We start from the raw sequence: 20,636 nt of genomic DNA on the forward strand, positions 1-20,636 counted from the left end.
CTTATGTTGGACACGAGAAGGAAAAAGGAAAGTAAGATTGGATGAGTGGTATATCCTGATTATCAGGGGGGTTGATTTTTCTTGGATAGGTACCCATTGCTGAAAATTAATTGGATGATGGAATAGATGCCCTAAATAGTGCAAAAAGAGCATTTTAAGGACTCAAAACAATCAAACAAAAGTTAGGAGTGTGAACTTGATGGATTTTGGTAATATTAATTATCGTGGAGAAGCATGTTGCGAACTAAATCATAAAATATAATAAGAGTGGATACCATGTTTGATAACCTTTGAATTTGACTTGGAATTACCAAAAGGAAAAAGATAGTTGACAAAATTATGGTTTGGAAAAAAAGTCTGGGTTGACTGTAGCCCAGTGGGTGGCTATTTTATGTTATTTGCGGTTAATCTGTGAATCATATTGTCCGTCTTGGATTAAACAGTGTAATTTTTATTAATCTGCATTTTTTCTCTCTCACAGTTTTGTACTATGGAGAGTGGTAATGTATTAGGAAAGGGTTAGAAATAAGGTATCAGCATTAACTCCTCACATAGTACCAACTGATGTTATAACATGATATAACTTCAATTGATAGGATTTTTCAAAATGTTTTTGATTAAATTATCGTAGCCCACCCTTCATTTTACAGGTAGTAAGCAATGAATTATACCCATAATTTATCTGATGTTGATAATTACATAACGTCAAGAATAATAACAGGATTGTTTGTTTGCTTGGGGATCATTCTGTTTGTCATTCTTAGAATTTTACTATTCCGTGTCCCTGGTATCACCAGGATTATAAAATCAGTGATGGTTGTCTGAATTACATTTCTCTTTGTTGAACCATTCAATATTTAACATTTATAAAGTTTGTGGTTCTGACAGCAGTCCATGCTTTGAGTGCCTGCAAGACGTGGCTGCAAGAGGATCGGAGCTGGGAGCTAAATATTCAGGTTTATGCTTCATATCAGAATGACAGGAAGGTGGGCAGAGGGGTGTGGTAGCCTGTTGGCTAGGAATGAAATTCAGTCCTTAGTGAGGGGTGACATAGGATCAGAAGATGTAGAGTCATTGTGGATAGAGCTGAGAAATTATAAGGGTAAAAAAACCCTAATGGGAGTTATTTACAGGCCCCCAAACAGCCAGGGTATAGGATACAAGTAACATCAGGAGATAAAATTGGCATGTTAAAAGGGCAATGCTACGGTGGGCATGGGGGATTTCAATATGCAGGTAGACTGGGAAAATCAGGTTTGTACTGGACCCCAAGAAAGGGAATTTGTAGAGTGCCTCCAAGATGGATTCTTAGAGCAGCTTGTAGTGGAGCCGACCAGGGAAAAGGCAATTTTGGATTTAGTGTTATGCAATGAATGGAATTGATAAGGGAACTCAAGGTAAAGGAACCATTAGGAGGTAGCGACCACAATGTGATACGTTTTATTCTGAAATTTGAGAGGGACAAGGTGAAATTGGATGTGTGGGTATTGCAGCTGGGTAAAGGAGCTGGTCAAAGTTGACTGGAAAGGGACCCTTGCAGGGGTGACGGTTGAGCAGCAATGGCAGGAATTTCTGGGAATAATCCGGAAGATGCAGGATCTTTTCATTCCAAAGAGGAAGAAAGATTCTAGCAGGAGAAAGAGGCGACTGTGGATGACAAGGGAAGTCAAGGGCAGTATAAAACTAAAGAGAAGGCGTATAACATAGTGAAGATTAATGGGATTGGGTAGCTTTTAAAGAACAACAGAGGGTAACGAAAAAGACAATACGGGGAGAAAAGATTAAATACAAAGGTAAGCTAGCCAATAATATCAAAGAGGATAGCAAGAGTTTCTTCAGTTATAACGAGCAAGAAAGAGGTGAGAGTTGGACCGCTGGAGAATGATGCAGGAGAAGTGATAATGGGGAATATAGAAATGGTAGAGGAGTTGAATAACTTTTGCATCAGTCTTCACAGTGGAAGACACCAGCAACGTGCCTGAAATTCAAGAGAGTCGGGGTGGAAGTTGGTGCAGTGGCTATTACCAGGGAGAAGGTACTTGGGAAGCTGAAAGAGCTGAAGGTGGATAGGTCATCTGGGCCGGATGGACTGCACTCTTAAGGTTCTGAAAGAGGTGGCTTTAGAGATTGTGGGGGCATTGATAGTGATATTTCAGGAATCACTAGAGTCAGGAGTGGTCCCATATGTTTGGAAAATTGCCAATATTACCCCGCTGCACAAAAAGAGAACAAGGCAGAACAGTGGGAACTGTAGGCCGGTTAGTCTGACTTTAGTGGTTGGTATGATATTAGAGTCCATTATTAAGAATGACGTTACGGAGTACTTAGAAGTTTGTGATAAAATAGGCCAAAGTTTGCATAGCTTTGTTAAGGTGGAGGTTATGCCTTACAAATTTGCTGGAATTCTTTGAGGAAATAAATAGAAGGACAGGCAAAGGAGAGTCAGTAGATGTTGTTTACTTAGATTTTCAGAAAGCCTTTGATGAGGTGCCACTCGTTAGGCTGCTTAGGAAGATGAGAGCCCACGGTATCAAAGGACAGATACTAGCATGGATAGTGGGTTGGATGGATGGCAGAAGACAAAGAGTGGCAATAACAGGGGCTTTTTATGGTTGCTGCCAATGACTAGTGGAGTTCCGCAAAGGTCGGTTCTGGGGCCGCTACTCTTCACGTTGTATATTAATCATTTGGATGAGGGGATTGAAAACTTTGTGGCAAAGTTTGCAGATGATATGAAATAAGTGGAGGGGCAGGTGGTGTAGAGAAAATAGGGACTCTGAAGAAGGACTTGGACTGGTTGGGAGAGTGGGCAGAGAAGTGGCAGATGGTATATAATGTAGCAAAGTGTGGAGTCATGCATTTTGGTAGTAGGAGTAAAGGCATAGACTATTTTCTAAATGGGATGAGCACCCAGAAATCAGAGGTGCAAAGGGACTTGGGAGTGCTGGTACAGGATTCCCAACAAATAAATCTGCAAGTCCAATCGGTAGTAAGAAAGCAAACTCAATTCTAGCATTTATTTCAAGAGGCCTTGTATACAAAAACCAGTATGTAATCTTGAGGCTTTATAAGGTGCGGGTAAGGCTGCATTTGGAATATTGTGAGCAATTTTGGGTACTATGTCTATGGAACGATGTGCTGGATTTGGAGAGGGTCCAGAGGAAGTTTACAAGAATGATCCCAGGAATAAGTAGGTTAATCTATAATGAGCATTTGTCGGCACTGGGCCTGTACTCGCTGGAGTTCAGAAGAATGAGGGGGGACCTCATTGAAACAAAGAATAGTGAAATGCTTTGATATAGTGGATGTAGAGAGGATGTTTCCACTAGCGAGAGAGTCTAGGACTAGAGGTCATAGCTTCAGAATTAAAGGATGTTATTTTAGGAAGATGAGTAGAAATTTCTTTAGACAGAGGGTTGTGAATCAGTGGAATTCTTTGCCACAGAAGGCTGTAGAGGCAGTCAGTGGATATTTTTAAGGCAGAGATAGATAGATTCTTGATTAGTACAGTCAGATTCTTGATTAGTGCCAATAAGTTATAGGGAGAAGGCAAGAGAATGGGATTAGGAGGGAGAGATAGATCAGCCATGATTGAATGGCGGAGTAGACTTGATGGGCCGAATGGCCTAATTCTACTCCTATTCCTCTTGACCTTGGGTTCCTATTAAACCTTTTCCCCCTCACCTTAAACCTATGTCCGCTGGTTCTCAATTCACCTACTCTGGGCAAGAGATTCTGTGCATTTACCTGATCTATTCTTCTCATTGGACACAGAATATTGTCCGGGGAACCAAATAGTCTTTCCAGGTAAGGTGTTGCCTGCCATTTTAAATTCACCAAGCCACTCTCACCCTGACCCCTCTTTCTCTACTACAATGAGGCCAATGTAAGGTTGAGGAGCAGCACCTTTTTTTGAAAATCCAGGCATGTTGCAGACTACAGGTCTCAGAACTGAATTCTTCAATTTCAGATAATTTGCTCTTTCTGTTTATATTAATATTGCCTATTTGTGCTTGCCATTCCACTTTTCCTTTATTTTCTATCATTGGGCTACTGGGCACATCGAGACTTCACAATATTAGCCGCACATTACATAAAAAGCTCAGCCATCCACTTAATGACTGCATCATTTCAACATATTACAGGCATTCCCTTTGTTCCACCCGTGGCCTTCCCCCATCTTCTCTGCTATTTTAACTAAATTGATTTTTTTTTTCTCAGTTCTGACGGCCTGCAAACCTGAAAGTTTCTCTTTCCAATGCTTTCCAAACCTGCTGCATTTTTCCAGCATTTTCTATTTTTATTTCAGTTCATCTGCAATTTTTGATTTACAGAAAATATCATCCACTGAGTAATGCTATTCATGATAAAAAAAATCTTGAGGGAATTGCTTTTACTTCTATATCCCTATTGAACGAATCCATCCACCAATAATTTCAATACATTAAAAATAAACATGAGGCATTAAGATGTTGCTCAAGATGTGATATTTTCTGATTTCTGTTTCAGTCGTGAGCAGTTTTGAAGGGCACAACAAACCCTGTTCCCTTTCTAGGGCTCAGAATCACAGTCTCTTTTACAAAATAGCAAAATAAATGCATTTTTGATTATTTTCTTTTGTCCAAACCAGGCTGGATCTACATTGGCCAAATGCTGTAAATATCTATCATAATGATTCCTGAGCAAACTTGCAAATAGAATCAAAAGGCAAAGGGCTTAATTTCAAATAAAAGAACTCTGTGCAACACCGACCGGCAGGTTCCCTAATAAATTTCTGTACTGTCTAGACCAAGCAGCAAGATGAAATGGGAGAATTTTATACGGTGGAAGTTTTGAAAAGCATTTTTCCATTAGTTATTTCTGAAATTTGGCAGGACAAATACTGTAAAAGTCTGCAATTACTGTATGTGCATACATTCCCATTAACAGAAAGCTCAAAATTTTTTTTCAGTGTTTGAAATAGATCTAAATGTGTGTGGTCAAATACTTAAATACATCAAGAAAAAATCTTCCCTCTTACTCTACATTTTCTAACCCACACAAACCTGCAATTTACTCTTTGGCAATTGAGAGAATACTTTGGTGTGCTGTTCTTGAGATGCTGTGAATACGGCTATGTATCAAGCAGTTGGCAGGTGTGGAACAGTATTTTGTGGTGACTTGGAATCTGATTTAAAATATGCTTTTTTTCCCTCCTAGAGGAACCTGTCTAGCTCATCAACAGAGTTATGTATTCAGTCCTACCAAGTATATTTTCATCTGTCTTCTAACATCATTAGTCTGTTTTATTATGTTAGTGCTTATGTATGTGAGTGTATGTGTGTGATTCAACTGAGTTGGTTTTCAGTCAGTCAATGAAATAACATTAGTAACAGATGTTAGAAGATAGGATGAAGGTTATGGGTTCAAGGAACAGTGTTTATAGTAAGACACGTTTACTGACCTAGAATTGCAGACAGTTTCTGGTAAATACCCAGACACCACAGAGGCTGAAGGATGCTACTTTTTATATGCTGCTGTTAGCAGAAGCATGTAATAAACATCATTATGAGAAACCGCTGTACTATCTTGACGACTGTCTGCTTATCCCAACTTTATTTTCACTTGTCTGGGTTGACCTCTTAACTGGATAGAGTCCAGAGTCGGTGTAATCTGGGTGGAAACCACATGCAGCAAATGTTTTAAATGTATTTATTCAAGGTCTAAAATCATAAATAGTATTAACTTTAAAAGTACTTTTTCCTCAATTCAATTTAATTTTTCCATTCCTCTTTTCCAAGGAATGAGCATAATTTTTAAGTAAAGACAGCAGACAAATAACCTGCCCTGAAGCATTTACTGTAATTAACCAACTGATGTCAAACACATTGAAAGAGCCTGTGTTGACTCACCCTCCAGTTTTCCTTCAGACCCTTCTGCAATACACATGACCTGCATTCAGTGCAAACCTTTGACAACCTGGGATCTGGAATTTGCTCTGGCAGGAAGTGTTGGCAATTTGGTGTATTTGACTCTCCTTATTAATGAGGCAATTTTTACTGAAACATACTTCTGATTCCATGCAAATGAATATTGAGAGCCTGGACTGTCTGCTTGTGCCATTTTCTAATCCAGAAACTTGATCTCTGTGTATGCATAGTTAAATGCACTCAGCTTCCTTCAGCAGCTTCCAAATGTCAGTGAAATGGTTTAAAGTTCTTAATAATGGAAAAGAGCATATCATTCTGTCAGACCATTTCTAACTTTGTAAAGAAACCAGACAGTCTGCTGACCTGCCTTCAACAAAGTCTTTTTTTGTTTTATTTCACAGTTGTGCAGTGACTAGTTTAAAACTGAGTGTTATTATTTATGTAATAAGTGTGTGGTTTAACTCTTGATCAGTTATGAAAAGGCATATTGTAACAAAGTTTAAAAGTAGTTATATTACTCATTAATAAAATGTGTTTTAAGTATCCACTAAAGAAAAAAACTTTTTTTCATTTGATCGTGCAAATATGTAACATTTTTATGTTTGTATTTAATTACAACTTTTGAATCGCCTGCATTAAAATTGGTTTCATCTATATTTGCATCAAATATAACATTTTCCAAGGTAGTTAATCTCCAAATTTATGAATAAGAGGGAACTGCAGATGTTGGTTTAAATCGAAGGTAGACATAATCAGTCTGAAGAATGGTCTTGACCCGAATCGTCACCCATTCCTTTGCTCCAGAAATGCTGCCTGTCCTGCTGAGTTACTCCAGCATTTTGTGTCTATCTCCTAATTCATGAATCTTTATTTTAACACAAGTCATCTACTTTTGCAGCTACTATTAAATTATGTTTTGAATTGATTATAAAATAACAAGCAATGGTATCCCTGTTATTTTATCCTCTTAATATCATTGTTCTATTCTCTTTTCTCTCTTTGATGTCAATATGGAAATTAAGTAATGAATGGAATTGAATAAGCTTTGAAAATGTTGATTTTAAAAATATACTTTGCCTTTGTTCACCTTATAGGAGTAGAATTAGGCCATTTGGCCCATCAAGTCTACTCTGCCATTCAATCATGGCTGATCTCTGCCTCCTAATCCAATTTTTCTGCCTTCTGCCATAACCATTGACACCTGTTCTAATTGAGAATTTGTCTATCTCTGCCTTAAAAGTATCCACTGACTTGGCATCCACAGCCCTCTAAAAGAGTGCATTTAAATTCTGAGGCTATGACCTCTGGTCCCAGACACTCCTACCAGTGAAAACATCCTTTCCACATCCACTCTATCTATGCCATTCATTATTCTGTAATCAATTTCAATGAGGTCCCCCCACAAACTTATAAACTCCAGCAAGTAGAGGCCCAGTGCTGTCAAACACTCATCATATGCTAACCCACTCATTCTTGGAATCATTCTTGTAAACCTCCTCTGGACCCTCTCCAGAGCCAGCACATCCTTCCACAGATATGGGGCCCACATTTGCTCACAGTGGATGCTCGAAATGTGGCCTGACCAGCGCCTTATAGAGCCTCTGTTGGATTATGGCAAAATGATATCAGACGAGTCAAAAGACTAATTTGTCTCTGCCTTGTAGCTTTATTGTGTGTAAATATTGGAACCTCTGTTCCATCATTGGTAATCCACTGTAACTGCACTGAGTAGAATTGCAACAGAGATAAATCAAACTTGTTTGAAGAGTCAACGACAGACTTTGCCCATGGCGATTGAATTTCTGATGATATTGGCAGTTCTTAAGAAGGAATAGCATTCTGGCATGCTAGACTTGGAAAAACCAAGTCAAATATTTTTGTGGTTGGAGGTTCTATAGGACCATTATTTCAATGCTTTCCAAGGTAAATTGGTATCTCTTTAAAGATATATTTCTCCATTCTCTATTGGGGGGTAGTGACCCAAATTCAGAGCAGACATTATTTTCAGCGTACACTGTGCAGTATTTCTCTTAACTTTTATATTGTTTGTGTATGCATTATAAAAACGTAGTTTTCAATATCTTAGACTATTTCCTCTGTGGAAATCTTATTCCTATTGCCATCTGATTGAGCCTGATAGTATAAATATTCACACTTTCATTTTGGATGAATAGTGTTATTCCTAGATACCATAAGGTGACCATAAAGTCAAAAATCAACTGCACTATAGAATGAAGGAATGTAAATTAGCACTGGAGAAGCTATACAGCACGGAAACAGGCCCAACGGCTCATTTCATCTGCTGTCCAATTTGTCAAACTAAACTTGTCCTAGTCTAGCCCATAATCACTCCAAATTTTTCCTGTCCATGTAGTTTTGTGCCTGCCACGATCCATAGTGAGGCCTGGCTATCCTCTTGAGGAGAAGAGGCTAATTCTGCATGAATGCTCTTGTATTCATCTTAATAATCATTGCTGGGCAGCTTTGGCAGAAAATGGGAACTATTTATTCCACTTCTTTCAGTCAAGATTCATTAGAAGTAAATGTAATTCTAAAGGTTCAGTAAAAGGGAAAAAAAAATAATTTGCTCAGATGTCTGGTATGCTCAAACTTTATGGTGAGGAAGACTATGAGCACAATTGTGCAGTGTTTAGATTTTTCATGATGCAGAAAAACCACAATGGGAGACAACAACGAGAAATTATTTAAGATTTGCTGTTATCTAAATTTATTTTGTTAAGCATCTAATAAATAACCAGTCAAAAGGGAGTAATTTGGGAATACAGGCCCTAGTTCATTGATTTAGTAAGTGTTGCTGTGCATTATCCCATTCGTTTTGAATGTGGAGAAATCTTCTGTGTATCTGGAAATGTTTATGCCTTCAGCATACATTGTATGCACTTTGCTAAGATGAAACTGGGTGAAATTTAAAAACACTGACACCCCAGATTTTCTGAGCACTAATTTATTTTTAACCTTAAAATTGTGATGTCATTAAATGTAATAATTTAGAAACATAGAAACGTAGAAAAATAGGTGCAGGAGTAGGCCCTTCAAGCCAGCACCGACCGCCATTTAATATGATCATGGCTGATCATCTAAATCAATACCCCGTTCCTGCTTTTCCCCATATTCCTTAATTCTAAATCTAACTCTAAATCTAAAAGGCTCTCATTAAAAAAATATTTAAATTAGATTTATGTAATTCCTGCACACATTTGCCATTTATTCTGAAAAAGCACAGGCCGTGGTTTATTCGTGGCAACAAGATTTTGCTGGTAACTATTGGAGAGGTTGCAATCTGCTGTGTTCAGTATTTTATTTGACGTTGATTGCATTGGGCTCTGTTTTGTGAGCGAAACTAGAGAAATGAAACTCTAATGCAAGAAATCTACTGTTCGTGTTTGCATTATAGGAGCCACAAGCCTTAACTCAATAGATACATTTGTATTTCAGTGAAATGTATGAATTGTTGGATGTAAAAAGCCATGGCCCATATTGATCATGCTCCACTCTCTTGGTTGTGGCTAAAATAATCAAGCTCACTGCGGGTCTGTGATGCACCTCGGCATGCTACATTTATCAAATATATCACATTTATCTGCATTATATATCCCAAATTCGTTTTTTAAATAAATGTTACTTGAAAGATTAATAGGTATCTTTTCCACTGTGGGGAAATTGATTGAGCGCTTGCTCCTTGAAATTGTTTCTTAAGACTAGTTTTGAAATTGACCTGCTGCTGTTCTGTACTGATGGCCATGGTCCACATTATTTAGTCCCTTTGGAAATCTGTTTGTATTGTGTTGTGACCAGAAAACATATGCATAATTCCAAGTGTGATTGTGATTTATAAAGTGCCAAGTATACTCACTATTTCAAGAGTCAATATATGTCATATGTGCGGACAACAAATTAAATGTTTGCTTGTTGCAGCTTAGCCGGCTGTAAATGCAATAACACACAGATTAAATATAATAATCAAAAAGACAATAAATTAATAACTCTAATACTAGGTAACCATAATAGGGGAGGGGGGGGGACAGGGTCTGCAATGCAACCAAATAACACAGTCTAAAGAAGATCATGATTGCAGAGGTTAGTGTTGTGTAGTGTTATTGCTGGGAAGAAGCTGTTCTTGAATCTGGTCATCACGATTTCCATGCCTCTATGCCTTCTTCCCAATGGTAGTAGTGAAATAGAAGCATGGCCAGGATGGTGGGATCTTTAGTAGTATTGGCTGCCTTTTTAATGTTTCCTATAGATGCCTTGGAGTGGAGGTTAAATATTAAGGTTTTAATACATCCCAAATCTGATTTATCTTTCTCGCTGCTAAATTGCCTCATTTGTTAGAGGCCTGGTCAACATAACTTGAGTCTTGCTCAAACCCTCTTAAGCAGTCCTTTCCTGCATTTTCATTTTGCCCCATGGACCTTTAATTCTCTAGATTGATTGTCAAGATCTATCTTTCTGCTTAATTACAGGTGTACACAAAGCCTCCTGTGGCTTGTTCTGTTCAGCCGTATAGTTTGAAGTTTTCATTAGCTTCGATGTTTATAATTCCATTCATCATGTGATTATGCTAATATTTATCTCTAACAAAGAGAGAATAGCTTTAACATTTAGAAATGGTAATGGGGGGACTATGTATAAACACTGCTGTACATGGTGAAACCAAAATGTATAAAAATGGCCGTTATTAAATTCCGACAATGTGCACTTTAACCACATGTGCGTTTTTTCTATTACAAATCTCAAATTGTGGAGTATAGAGGCAAATAAATAAATGATGGGTCTGTGTCCCAAACATATGGAGGGCACTGTATATGCTTGCCTAGAGATCCATTTCCTGTGTGCTTAAAGGCAGATGCAATTTTAATAAATACAGTCAGAGGTTTACAAGGACCTTGTTACAAAAATGTCATTGCTTTTTCCAAGATTTAATATTGGGTTGAAAGATTTTGGTCCATGATTTCAATCTGATTCCAGTCAGAGCCTTGGAGAGATATCACAAAACATCTTACCCTTTTTTGTTTTCTGTATATTACCACGTAAGGAAGAGGATTAGGAAAGTTTTCCCTAACCAATCAAACAACTCCTCCATTTGATCTGAGTTCTAGGTGCCTTATGAATAAGCCATTCACTATTCTCATCTTCTGGGGTTAGTGTATGCTTGTATCTCGGGATGGATTTAATAGTTGGCTCCACAGTGTTGTCTGCCATGCATATAATGAATAAGATGAGACTTCCTGTTGACATTTGTGAAGGGAGGGGCATGGAGTGAGAATGAAGCTCTTTTATTTGTATTGGAGTCACCAGTCCCATGAAAGCTTCCCCTTTCACATCAAGCACACACAAGCAGGAACAGTACTCAGACTTGTCAGATGTAATTTATCAAAAGGAACACTGATCTTTGCCCTGTGATGTCTCTTTCAGAGATACAGCAACCATAATAACCTCAATTTGTGGAACTTAAACACATGGCTGCAGCAATTCAAGTTGTTACCTCATTGATGTAAAACCAAAATTTGCCACAATGAACTGCTAACTGCATGTTCTAGCTGCGTGTATGCAGTACCTTTAAAATGTCTTGTCCACACAAACATTGTGTATTCCCTGCCATGTGAATGATTTATTTTTAATTCAAAAGGCAAATAGTTTCTAAATGCAGTTCCATAGCAGTTGAAGAATTATTATTCAATCTACCTCTGTTGGAATAAGTTAACGATTGCTTTTGCAAATACAAGTTATTGTGAGTGTTTAGAAGCTAGGGCATGAGAGTCTTGGTTTTTCTTCTTCAAATTATTTTCCAAGCTGTGCAGGATCAAATTTGGGTGTTTTTTTAAAATAGTTTATTAATATTAATTCCATCTGTTCACAGCTGGTGAAAAATTGAACCATCATGATGAAACACTGATGATATTCCACTAAGATTTGGATTCCCATTTGTACTTGGAACAGATCAGCAGCATTGGTGGAATATCAGTGGTTGAGTGGAGCAAATGACAAGTGTGCTGATGCTACTTAATTTTGATATTTCATGAAAGATTTAAGAAGAAATTTGTGCATCATCTTTGCACGATATGGTCATTCAGTCAAAGATTTTGTAGGTCTCATGCAAGGTGTATGTTCAGTTGGGTTGAGCAGTTTCTGAAAATAAAAGACCCTGAGCTTGCATAAAGGGAAACTGAACTTTGCAGCTCTGTTGCCCATTTCTCGTTCAACTTCTTTCCCCATCCCACTCCACTTCCCCAGCAATTAACATCATTTTTTACCACATAGATCCTTCTGCTTAATTAATATATGCTGACATTTGTGCTTCTCCACCAACTTTCTTTAACCATATCAGCACATCTTTTTCTTTGTTTCCTCTTTCAGACTTGCACCGTCACCATTATTCTCATCCCTCTTCCCACCCACAAGTGGAAAATATTTGCTCACCGTCTTCCTGGGCAGGATTGTAGGCTGATAGGGAGAGGACAAGAAACCAAGGGGGCAGCTCTGTCACCTGCATGGAATTGTACCATAATCAGGGGTTGCCTACTTCAGAGCCAATAAATGAGAATATCACTGTGTAAAAATAGTTTTTATATTATAAATTTCAATAAATTGTTATAGCACTGCAAAATGCTTATAATTAAGTGGAGCTTTAGACTTGGCTATGTGCCTTTTCTGAAAAGAACTTCATGGTTGTCTGACAAGCGGTTAATGGCAAAGTCTGAGGTTTAAAAGGCAGACTCTGAAGTTACATTTGTGATTTTTCCCAAAAAATGGACCAATGAGATGCATAAGTTTCCAAAGCTATTTGGAAACTATTTGTCCAACGTTGAAATCTTCCTTTTATGTGTAAGTAATGGAAATGCCTTATCCATATAATTTTGCACTCATTTTCACACATATTCTCGTAAACACTTATCTAAGCAATCAGTAATTTCCCTAATGCACACATTGGTAAGGAAAAACCTGTCAAAGTGGGAGCTTCCTACAAAATAAACACAAGAATAAAATGTTAGTTTACTTACAGGATGTGAACATGTTTGGTAAAGCCAGTCGTTATTGCTCATTCCAAATTGCCCTTGTTCCCATTTACCTGTGTGTTGATTGCTGAAGAATGTCATAAGTTCTAACAGACCTAGGCTTGAGGAACTGCGGTGCATTTTAAGGATGTAGCATCCTAGAATTATGTGTGCCATTGGTGGAAAGTGTGAACATTTAGAATGTTGGATGAGATGCCATTCAAATGAACAACTTTGTCCGTGACGCTGTGAAAAGGCTTTGGGGAATATACATCTCTGGAGAAAAGGAATGGGTGACGTTTCGGGTCGAGACCCTTCTTCAGACAGCCAAAGGCTATGGGGAGTCAGGAAATGAGCGACCAGATTTAAAATACCTAGCCTCGGACTTACAGTTGTAGCCACGGTACTTATGTGGCTGTTCTGGCTTGTGTTTAGTCTAAGAATTGAAAGTGGGAGGCTTGGCAATATTAAAGGGTTGATGTTCTTATTATAGATGGACATTGTCCAGCATTGAGTGCCATTTATCAATCCTTGTCTAAATAACTTCCGTGTCTTGCTGCAAGCATCATGGGTTGGCTTAGTTGTCTGAGGAGTTGCAAACACAATTGAACATTGTACAATCATTACAGACGCCAGTACGTTTGACCTAATGGTAAAAGGAAGGTCACTGATGATGCAATTCACGGTGGTTGCCCAACAGATCAGTCAGCATCGGAACGAGGAAGATTAATGTGATTTCTCGTGAACCAGGTTCTGAATGAATTGATGAATCGTTCCTATTGAAAGGTTAAACTCTGCCCTGCTGCTCTTACGCTCCCGATCTGAAAGAACATGAGATGATTTATATGTTGAGAGTAAACATAGTGGTCAACATTTTGAACCATTCCTGTGAAACCTCCTGATAGTAGGTTTCTGAACATGGGAGAAGATAATGTTGAAATAGCTACGATTTTAATAAATGATGGAGCAGGCTTGATAAGCCTATTCCTATTTCTTGCTGTCTTTTTTTTAAGCTGGGTTGATTTTAAAAAAGTGTTGATGCTTCATAGCCTCTCGGAACTTAGGACAACTTGGACTGCAGCATCCTAATTTCTGCTTTTGCAGCCTGATTTTCACTTTTTATAAATTAATTGCCTTGCTTATATTCATTATATCTCAGGAAGCTAGCTATAATGTGTAAAGTTGTATTTTTCTGTTGAATGGCAAGTTGATCTGTGTAATTAGTATATTGATTAGAGCATTTCCATTGTCCCACACATATTCAGTTCGCTGAAGCTTCAGGGAATGTAGACAAGCTGACCAAGTGGGCAAGAGCATAGCAGATGCAGTGCACAGAACAGATATCGGGCTTAATTTTGTAAGTGATAAGAGTGAGTAATGTTGATATTCAAAGAGACCTGGGATTCCTTGTGTAAACGTCACTGACACCTAAAATGTGGCATGGTTCGGCAAGGCATTTGGTATGTTGGCCCTCGTTACAGGAGTGCAGCACTAGAGATGTCATAATGCAATTATATAAGACCCTGGTCAGACTGTGCCTGGAATATCGTGTGCTGTTTTGGCCTCCTTTTCCAAAAAAAAGTATATATTTGCAAGCACAATGGAGATCCACAAGACTGGTTCTAGGGATGGAAAGTTTACCACACGAGGATTAAACCAGGCCGAGTGAACCAGCACTCTTCTCGGATGAGGTGGAATTTCTTCTCTCAGAAGACCATGAATCTTTGAAGATCTGTAACCCAGAAGGCTGTGGACACGGGAATCATTTGATAAATTTAAAGCCAATATACATATTTTTATACAATAGAGGAATCGAAGAGTATTGGCAGGAATGTGAAGATAATGCCAAATTTCAGAGCAATTGTGTAGATCTGAGATGCTGTATGGGCTGTCTTCTATTTCTTATGCACTTTAGTACTCATTGTATGTAGTTGCAATGTGCAATGTGTGTTTGCATGTCTTTGTTCATGATTCTCATCATGATTTTGCACTGAGCATGATTTGTATTACTGCCAGTTAAGATCTGGCTCATTCATAGTCTAGTCTTTCAGTAAGATTAAAGTAGTTTGTGGCCAGTAGCATCGGAATTTTAATCCAAAAATAATAACTCTTGCTAATGTAAAAACTACTGGTGGAAAGAAAAAGCTGTTTTGAGTTTTGTCTGAGTGGAAGGAGAACTACAGAAAATAACCAGAACATGTATTTTGTAAATAACATTTTTATAAAACATTTTCGCATTTTCCACTCTCTTGGTCTCTATGGATAATTTGCTAACAAATTATATGAAGAGGCAGCATTGAGTTGTAGCATAACCTAAAAAGACCAGTGCCCTGACTTGTGTTGTGAAACAGGTGTTCTCCAAGGGGTTTCCTTTGGTTGACGTCAGCCAAATGTTTTGGGCAAATAGCAAGAATGCAAGTTACACAAACTGCCATGCAAATCCGAAGACAAACTTGAACCATCATTTAAAAAAAAAATTGTATCAGATATTAGGATAAATTTTGTTTGGTCTTTTATTGCCTCGCTAATTTAGAAATAGTCAAAAATTCATCAGCATTATTAAAACTGTTAACATTTTGATTTAACTTCTAAAACACACTCAGTATCTGCCTTAAGTTTCTGAAATGGAAATTTATTTCAAAAAATGAGTTTGTAGTACAAGAGCCACAAACCTAAATCCTGGTTTGGTTTTTAGGTATTCTTTCAGAGTAACTAGGCAATTTAAAAAATAGAGACACAATGTTAAAACAATGAATCAAAAGTACCTGAAAGGCCATCTGTTTATGAGCTGCAGAGATTTGCAACAATTGCCAAAGATATTTCTAGTTTTATTGCCAATGGGTAGTACAGAAACATTCCCTCATTCCTGTGGTCAGCCCGGGATGGTGTTCCAGCCAGGTTGCTAATATAAACAGCATTTTGTCAGCAATAGGCTCTTGCCAATCAGTTCTTTGGAACATGATGTGGTACAGAGCTTAGATCAAAGGTGTAAGGATTGGCATGCTGTTGTATTTTGAAATGGTACTCTTAAATCTGAGATGTTCTTTTTGGCCTTGACGATTGGTGGAAGCAAGAATCAGCAGTCCAGAATCATTATTGCTTTCAGAATGACCCTGTTTAGTCTACAGATGTTTTCTCATGCAGCTGCTGTGTTAATTAGATTACGGATCAGACTGAAGAAGGGTTCTGATTTGGCAGAATTTTTCTTTTCTCTTGTGTCTTTGTTCTCTTGTTGCTTTCCACTCTGGTCCCCACTGTGAAAGCCAGAGATTTGCAATCAGCGTGTTTTATGATGACCCCACAAGTATTTAAAGCAAAACATTCTTAACATGTGCTAATCTGATCACCCATTCTGTCTCTCTTTAGAGTAGGGGTTTGGGAGAGGACTTGTGGGGCAAATTACATTTCTTTTTCGAAAAGGGAAAAAATAGCTTATGCAATGACTTTTACAACCTTGGGAATCAGAAGCTCATTGTGGCCAATAAAGCACTTTTGAAATCCCGTCACTGTTGACAGAAATTTCTGTTTCCCAATTTCTTTGTTTCTTATTCACTGTGTATAATTACATAAGAAACAAGGGGCACATATTTCTCCATTTTTAATATATTGACATTAAAATAAACAAAACCAGATTTCTGTTAATTTTATAGTCACAAAGTCATTTTTATCCTGTCCTGTGTGAGCCTCATTTACTGTATTTGCCCTGTGTTGTCTTTTGAGGAGAAAAACATACATCTCCTTATGGCCTGCCAGAAATTATGATGAAAAGGATGTGCATAGAATCATAGAAATGTATTGAAAGGTATATATCATTTGGCCAGTCATGTCCATGGCACCAAAGAATTAACTTTTCAAGCTAGTCCCACTTTCTGGCTTTTGGTATGTAACCTTGTTTATCTAGTACTCATCCAGATACTATTTCAATGCAATATGGTTTTCTGCCCCCGATGCCTTTACCAGGTGGTGAGGCTGCCACTAATCAGATGAAAATATATTCTCCCCATTCTCCACCATGCTTTCCGTCAGCTACTTAAGTCTGTCATCCTTGTCATCCTTGTCGTTGGCCTATTTACTAATGAATGATAATTTAAAAGACTACATATTCTGTAAATCTGAAATAAATGAAAAATACTGAAAGCGCTCAACAGGTGAGGCGGCACCTGTGAGAAGAGAATCAAAGTTAACATTTGTCAGCACTAGGAAGGGGAGGAAAGGAAATTGAGATTGTTGCCAGGAGGATTTGGAGCACAAAGGGAATATCTCGAAGACCAGTCATGTGCACTAGGTGCTTCCAGTATTATCCTCTGAGTTGAAAAAATGCAAATTGATTTGATAATGTGTTAATATTTCCATTTTAATATTGCCATTTTCCATAAATGTGATGGTTGCATTGAAATCTTAGATGAAATAGATACTGTACAAAAGTATAGCTCTGAAGTTGTAGCTATTTAAATGTTGCTACTAGGTATATGCCCTGGGTCTCTCCATGACTGATTTATAACTTCTGGGGCATTGAGTTTTGTCTAATTAGCTTTTGAAAGAAGAATTATTTGAAGACAGGACTCTCTTGTTTCATGGAGAGATTATATTTATTTAAATATGGCCTTCATTTCAAGCTGTTTAATGTCAGTATGCTTTTTGAGGAAGGAGTATGAACATAGAAAAATAGGAACTGGACTGGGCCCTTTCAGTCTGTTCCCTCTCCATGGTGTCTTTTGTGTCTAGATATCTGTCTATCTTCTCCTTTAAAAACATTCAATGACCTGACCTCCACAGCGCTCTGCTGTAGAGAATTCCACAAGTCCTTCATCTTCTGAGCGAAGAAATGTCTCCTTGTCTCTTTCCTAATTGTATAACCCCCCTATCCCCAGACTGTGACCCCTGGCTCAAGACTCCCCAGCCAGGGGAAAATTCTCACTGCAAACCCTGTCAGTTGTCCACGTTTCAATGAGATAGTCATAGAGATCTCTCATTATTACAGACTGTAATGAATACAAGCCTTGTTAATCCAATTTCTCCTCATTCAATAGTCCTGCCATCCTGAGCGTAAATCATTTTCAATCTCCCACAAATGTTCTTCTGGAAACAAGCTGCAGTTCATAAGTTTCTTATTGTGCTGTTGAGGTAAAGAGAGAAGCGATCTGAATCTGCATTAGTTGATGATAATCAAGTCTGGGTGTAACTCGGTTTTCCTGGGTTGCATCAAAAGTTGCCAGAGCAATCTTTAGATCAATTTTAAAGTGTTTTTGTTCTCTGTCATCATGCTTCTGTTTTTTTTGTCTCCAGTCGCCAGAATCATTTGAAAGAGCAGCAACAGCAACAGCAACCCCCTCCAGCACCTCCGATTCTGCTGCCTGATGAAGCTGAATGCCTTACTGTGCCTAGGTATAAACGAGACTTGGTTCAAAAGCTCAAGATCCTGAGACAAGAGCTGTCGCAGCAGCAGCCCCAGGCTGGTCACTGTCGCATTGAGGTTTCAAGGGAGGAGATATTTGAGGTAAAGACTCTCCTTTATTCTCCCTCAATTTCAAAAGCAGAGTAACTAATGGTATATCACTTTGGGTCACTGTATGATTTATTTCTGTGAAAGTTTTTGAGAGACTCCAGCACCATTTCTAATTGCAGCAAAAGGAATGATTCTGCTTGCAATCACAGAATATTCCCAGTCACCCTGCTACACAAAGTAGTGTAATGAGCATTTGTTCCAAGACAAATACTCTGCAGGTGGCCTAGATAGAGTATCTCATGGGTTGATATAATCTCATATCCTGGTTGTCTGCTGCTTTAGTTTTTCATGGATTATTTGATCTTAATTTATTCCTTCATCTGGACATATTTTTAACCAGAAGTGGACACTTTCGCAAATTGAAATCCAGGCCTTGAATTATTGCTTTAAAGGAATTATCCTTTAAATTTAGTTTATTTTTATTCAAAACCAACTTGTTTCTGAATCTGTTTTAGTTTCTAATTAAGACTTTTTGTATGTCACTTTCTTACCATCAAGTTAGCTCCCAGAGATCACATCACTTTGCTTCTGCTCTTTGGATGTTTTCAAGAGAGAGCTAGATAGGGCTCTTAAAAATAGCAGCAGTCAGGGGATATGGGGAGAAGGCAGGAACGGGGTAGTGATTGGGGATGATCAGCCATGATCACATTGAATGGTGGTGCTGGCTCGAAGGGCCGAATGGCCTACTCGTGCACCTATTGTCTATTGTCTTTCCCCATTTATGACTGACTGTGTGAGGGTGGATGGAGTGTTGACGGTCATGATTTGCAGCCCTTACGTTACCCACATTCTGCATTCTTTGACTAAAAATGTTATTTGGACTACTGTTGTAGCTGGAAAAATGGAGGAAATAAATATCGATAAAATTTGTCGATGGGCAGTGGCATGTCCAAGTGTGGGAGGAGAGGGTGGTGATGATTATTTGAAATTGAATTTTATATGTTGTAGTTGGTAATATATTTTGGTAAATAGTTCAGATTGGTACTTTTGTTAATGACGGGATAAACGCTATGTTCCAGGAGTCTTACAGGCAAGTAATGAAAATGAGACCAAAAGACTTGTGGAAACGGCTGATGGTAAAATTCCGTGGTGAAGAGGGATTGGATTACGGAGGCGTTGCTCGGTAAGTGATTCACGAAAGATAAAGCATGTGGACACTTTCTTATTGGTCTTCATTTTTCATCACTCCCTCCTCCTGATGTATTTTGTTGTCTCTGTACTGTACACTGACAATGACAATTAAAGTTGAACCTGAATCTGAATCTGAGAAGGTATTCCCTCTGAAAGTGACTTCCCGACCTGGATCCATGGTTCGCCAACAGGCATCCAAGATATATAGCCACCGCCGAGGATGACATTGCCATCTAACTTGCTCTCTTTAAACTGTTTAACCCACTGTTGCTCTGAGCTGGGCAATCCAGGGATCCAGTTTTGATTTGGAGAATTCATGCTTCCCATGGATTGCATTCAGAATGCAAAGTCTTTCTTTCCATCTGACCAAATTCTTCTCTAGTGGCAGAATTAACTGCAGATGCTGGTTAAAACGTAGATAGACACAAAAAGCTGGAATAACTCAGCGGGACAGGCAGCATCTCTGGAGAGAAGAAGGGTGACGTCTTAAGAAGGGTCTCAACCCGAGACGTCACCCATTCCTTCTCTCCAGAGATGCTGCCTGTCCTGCTGAGTTACTTCAGATTTTTGTGTCTACTCTTGTGGCAACAGCTTCCTTGTGAATCCACACCTTTATTGCCTGATGTTGATATGGATTTGATACGTTGATATGGAGGTGATACGTAGTTACTACCAGCCAAAAGCAATTCTGACTATTTGGATTTTTAATTATCTTGATTTGGTACCATATAAATATGGTCCTGCATTGTTATGGCCAGAAGATCAAGTAACTACAATAAAACAATTCAACACTGAATGAAGAGAGGGTGGGAGAGGGAATTTGCATTAGTATTGTCATTATCGTCATCAAAGTTAATAAAGTAGTTGATGTTTCTCTGGATAGAAACCCACACTTTACTGGATCGGCTTAAAAATACAAGCCTGTTAGGCTATAAAGCACATTTGACCTAAAAGCAATAGTTCTCTGCATTTTAAGTAAAGAACGCCTAGTTGGTGGTAGGTTGTATTGTAGCAATGTCAACTGAAGTTTGGCTGTTAAGAAATTTCAGCATTTGTTTTCAAATGTAAGATTTA

General features: G+C 38.3%; 1 protein-coding gene across 1 annotated transcript in view; it reads left to right on the top strand.

Moving 5' to 3' along the window:
- Positions 1 to 20,636, top strand: part of smurf2 (SMAD specific E3 ubiquitin protein ligase 2) — a 127,410-nt gene that overhangs the window by 94,568 nt on the left and 12,206 nt on the right. The window contains exons 13-14 of the mRNA XM_055653783.1: positions 18,212 to 18,422; positions 19,451 to 19,554. Coding sequence (XP_055509758.1) covers positions 18,212 to 18,422; positions 19,451 to 19,554 — 315 coding nt within the window. The remainder of the gene's footprint in view (positions 1 to 18,211; positions 18,423 to 19,450; positions 19,555 to 20,636) is intronic.

Source organism: Leucoraja erinacea, chromosome 23, assembly GCF_028641065.1.
Source record: "Leucoraja erinacea ecotype New England chromosome 23, Leri_hhj_1, whole genome shotgun sequence".
NCBI classification, from domain to species: domain Eukaryota; kingdom Metazoa; phylum Chordata; class Chondrichthyes; order Rajiformes; family Rajidae; genus Leucoraja; species Leucoraja erinaceus.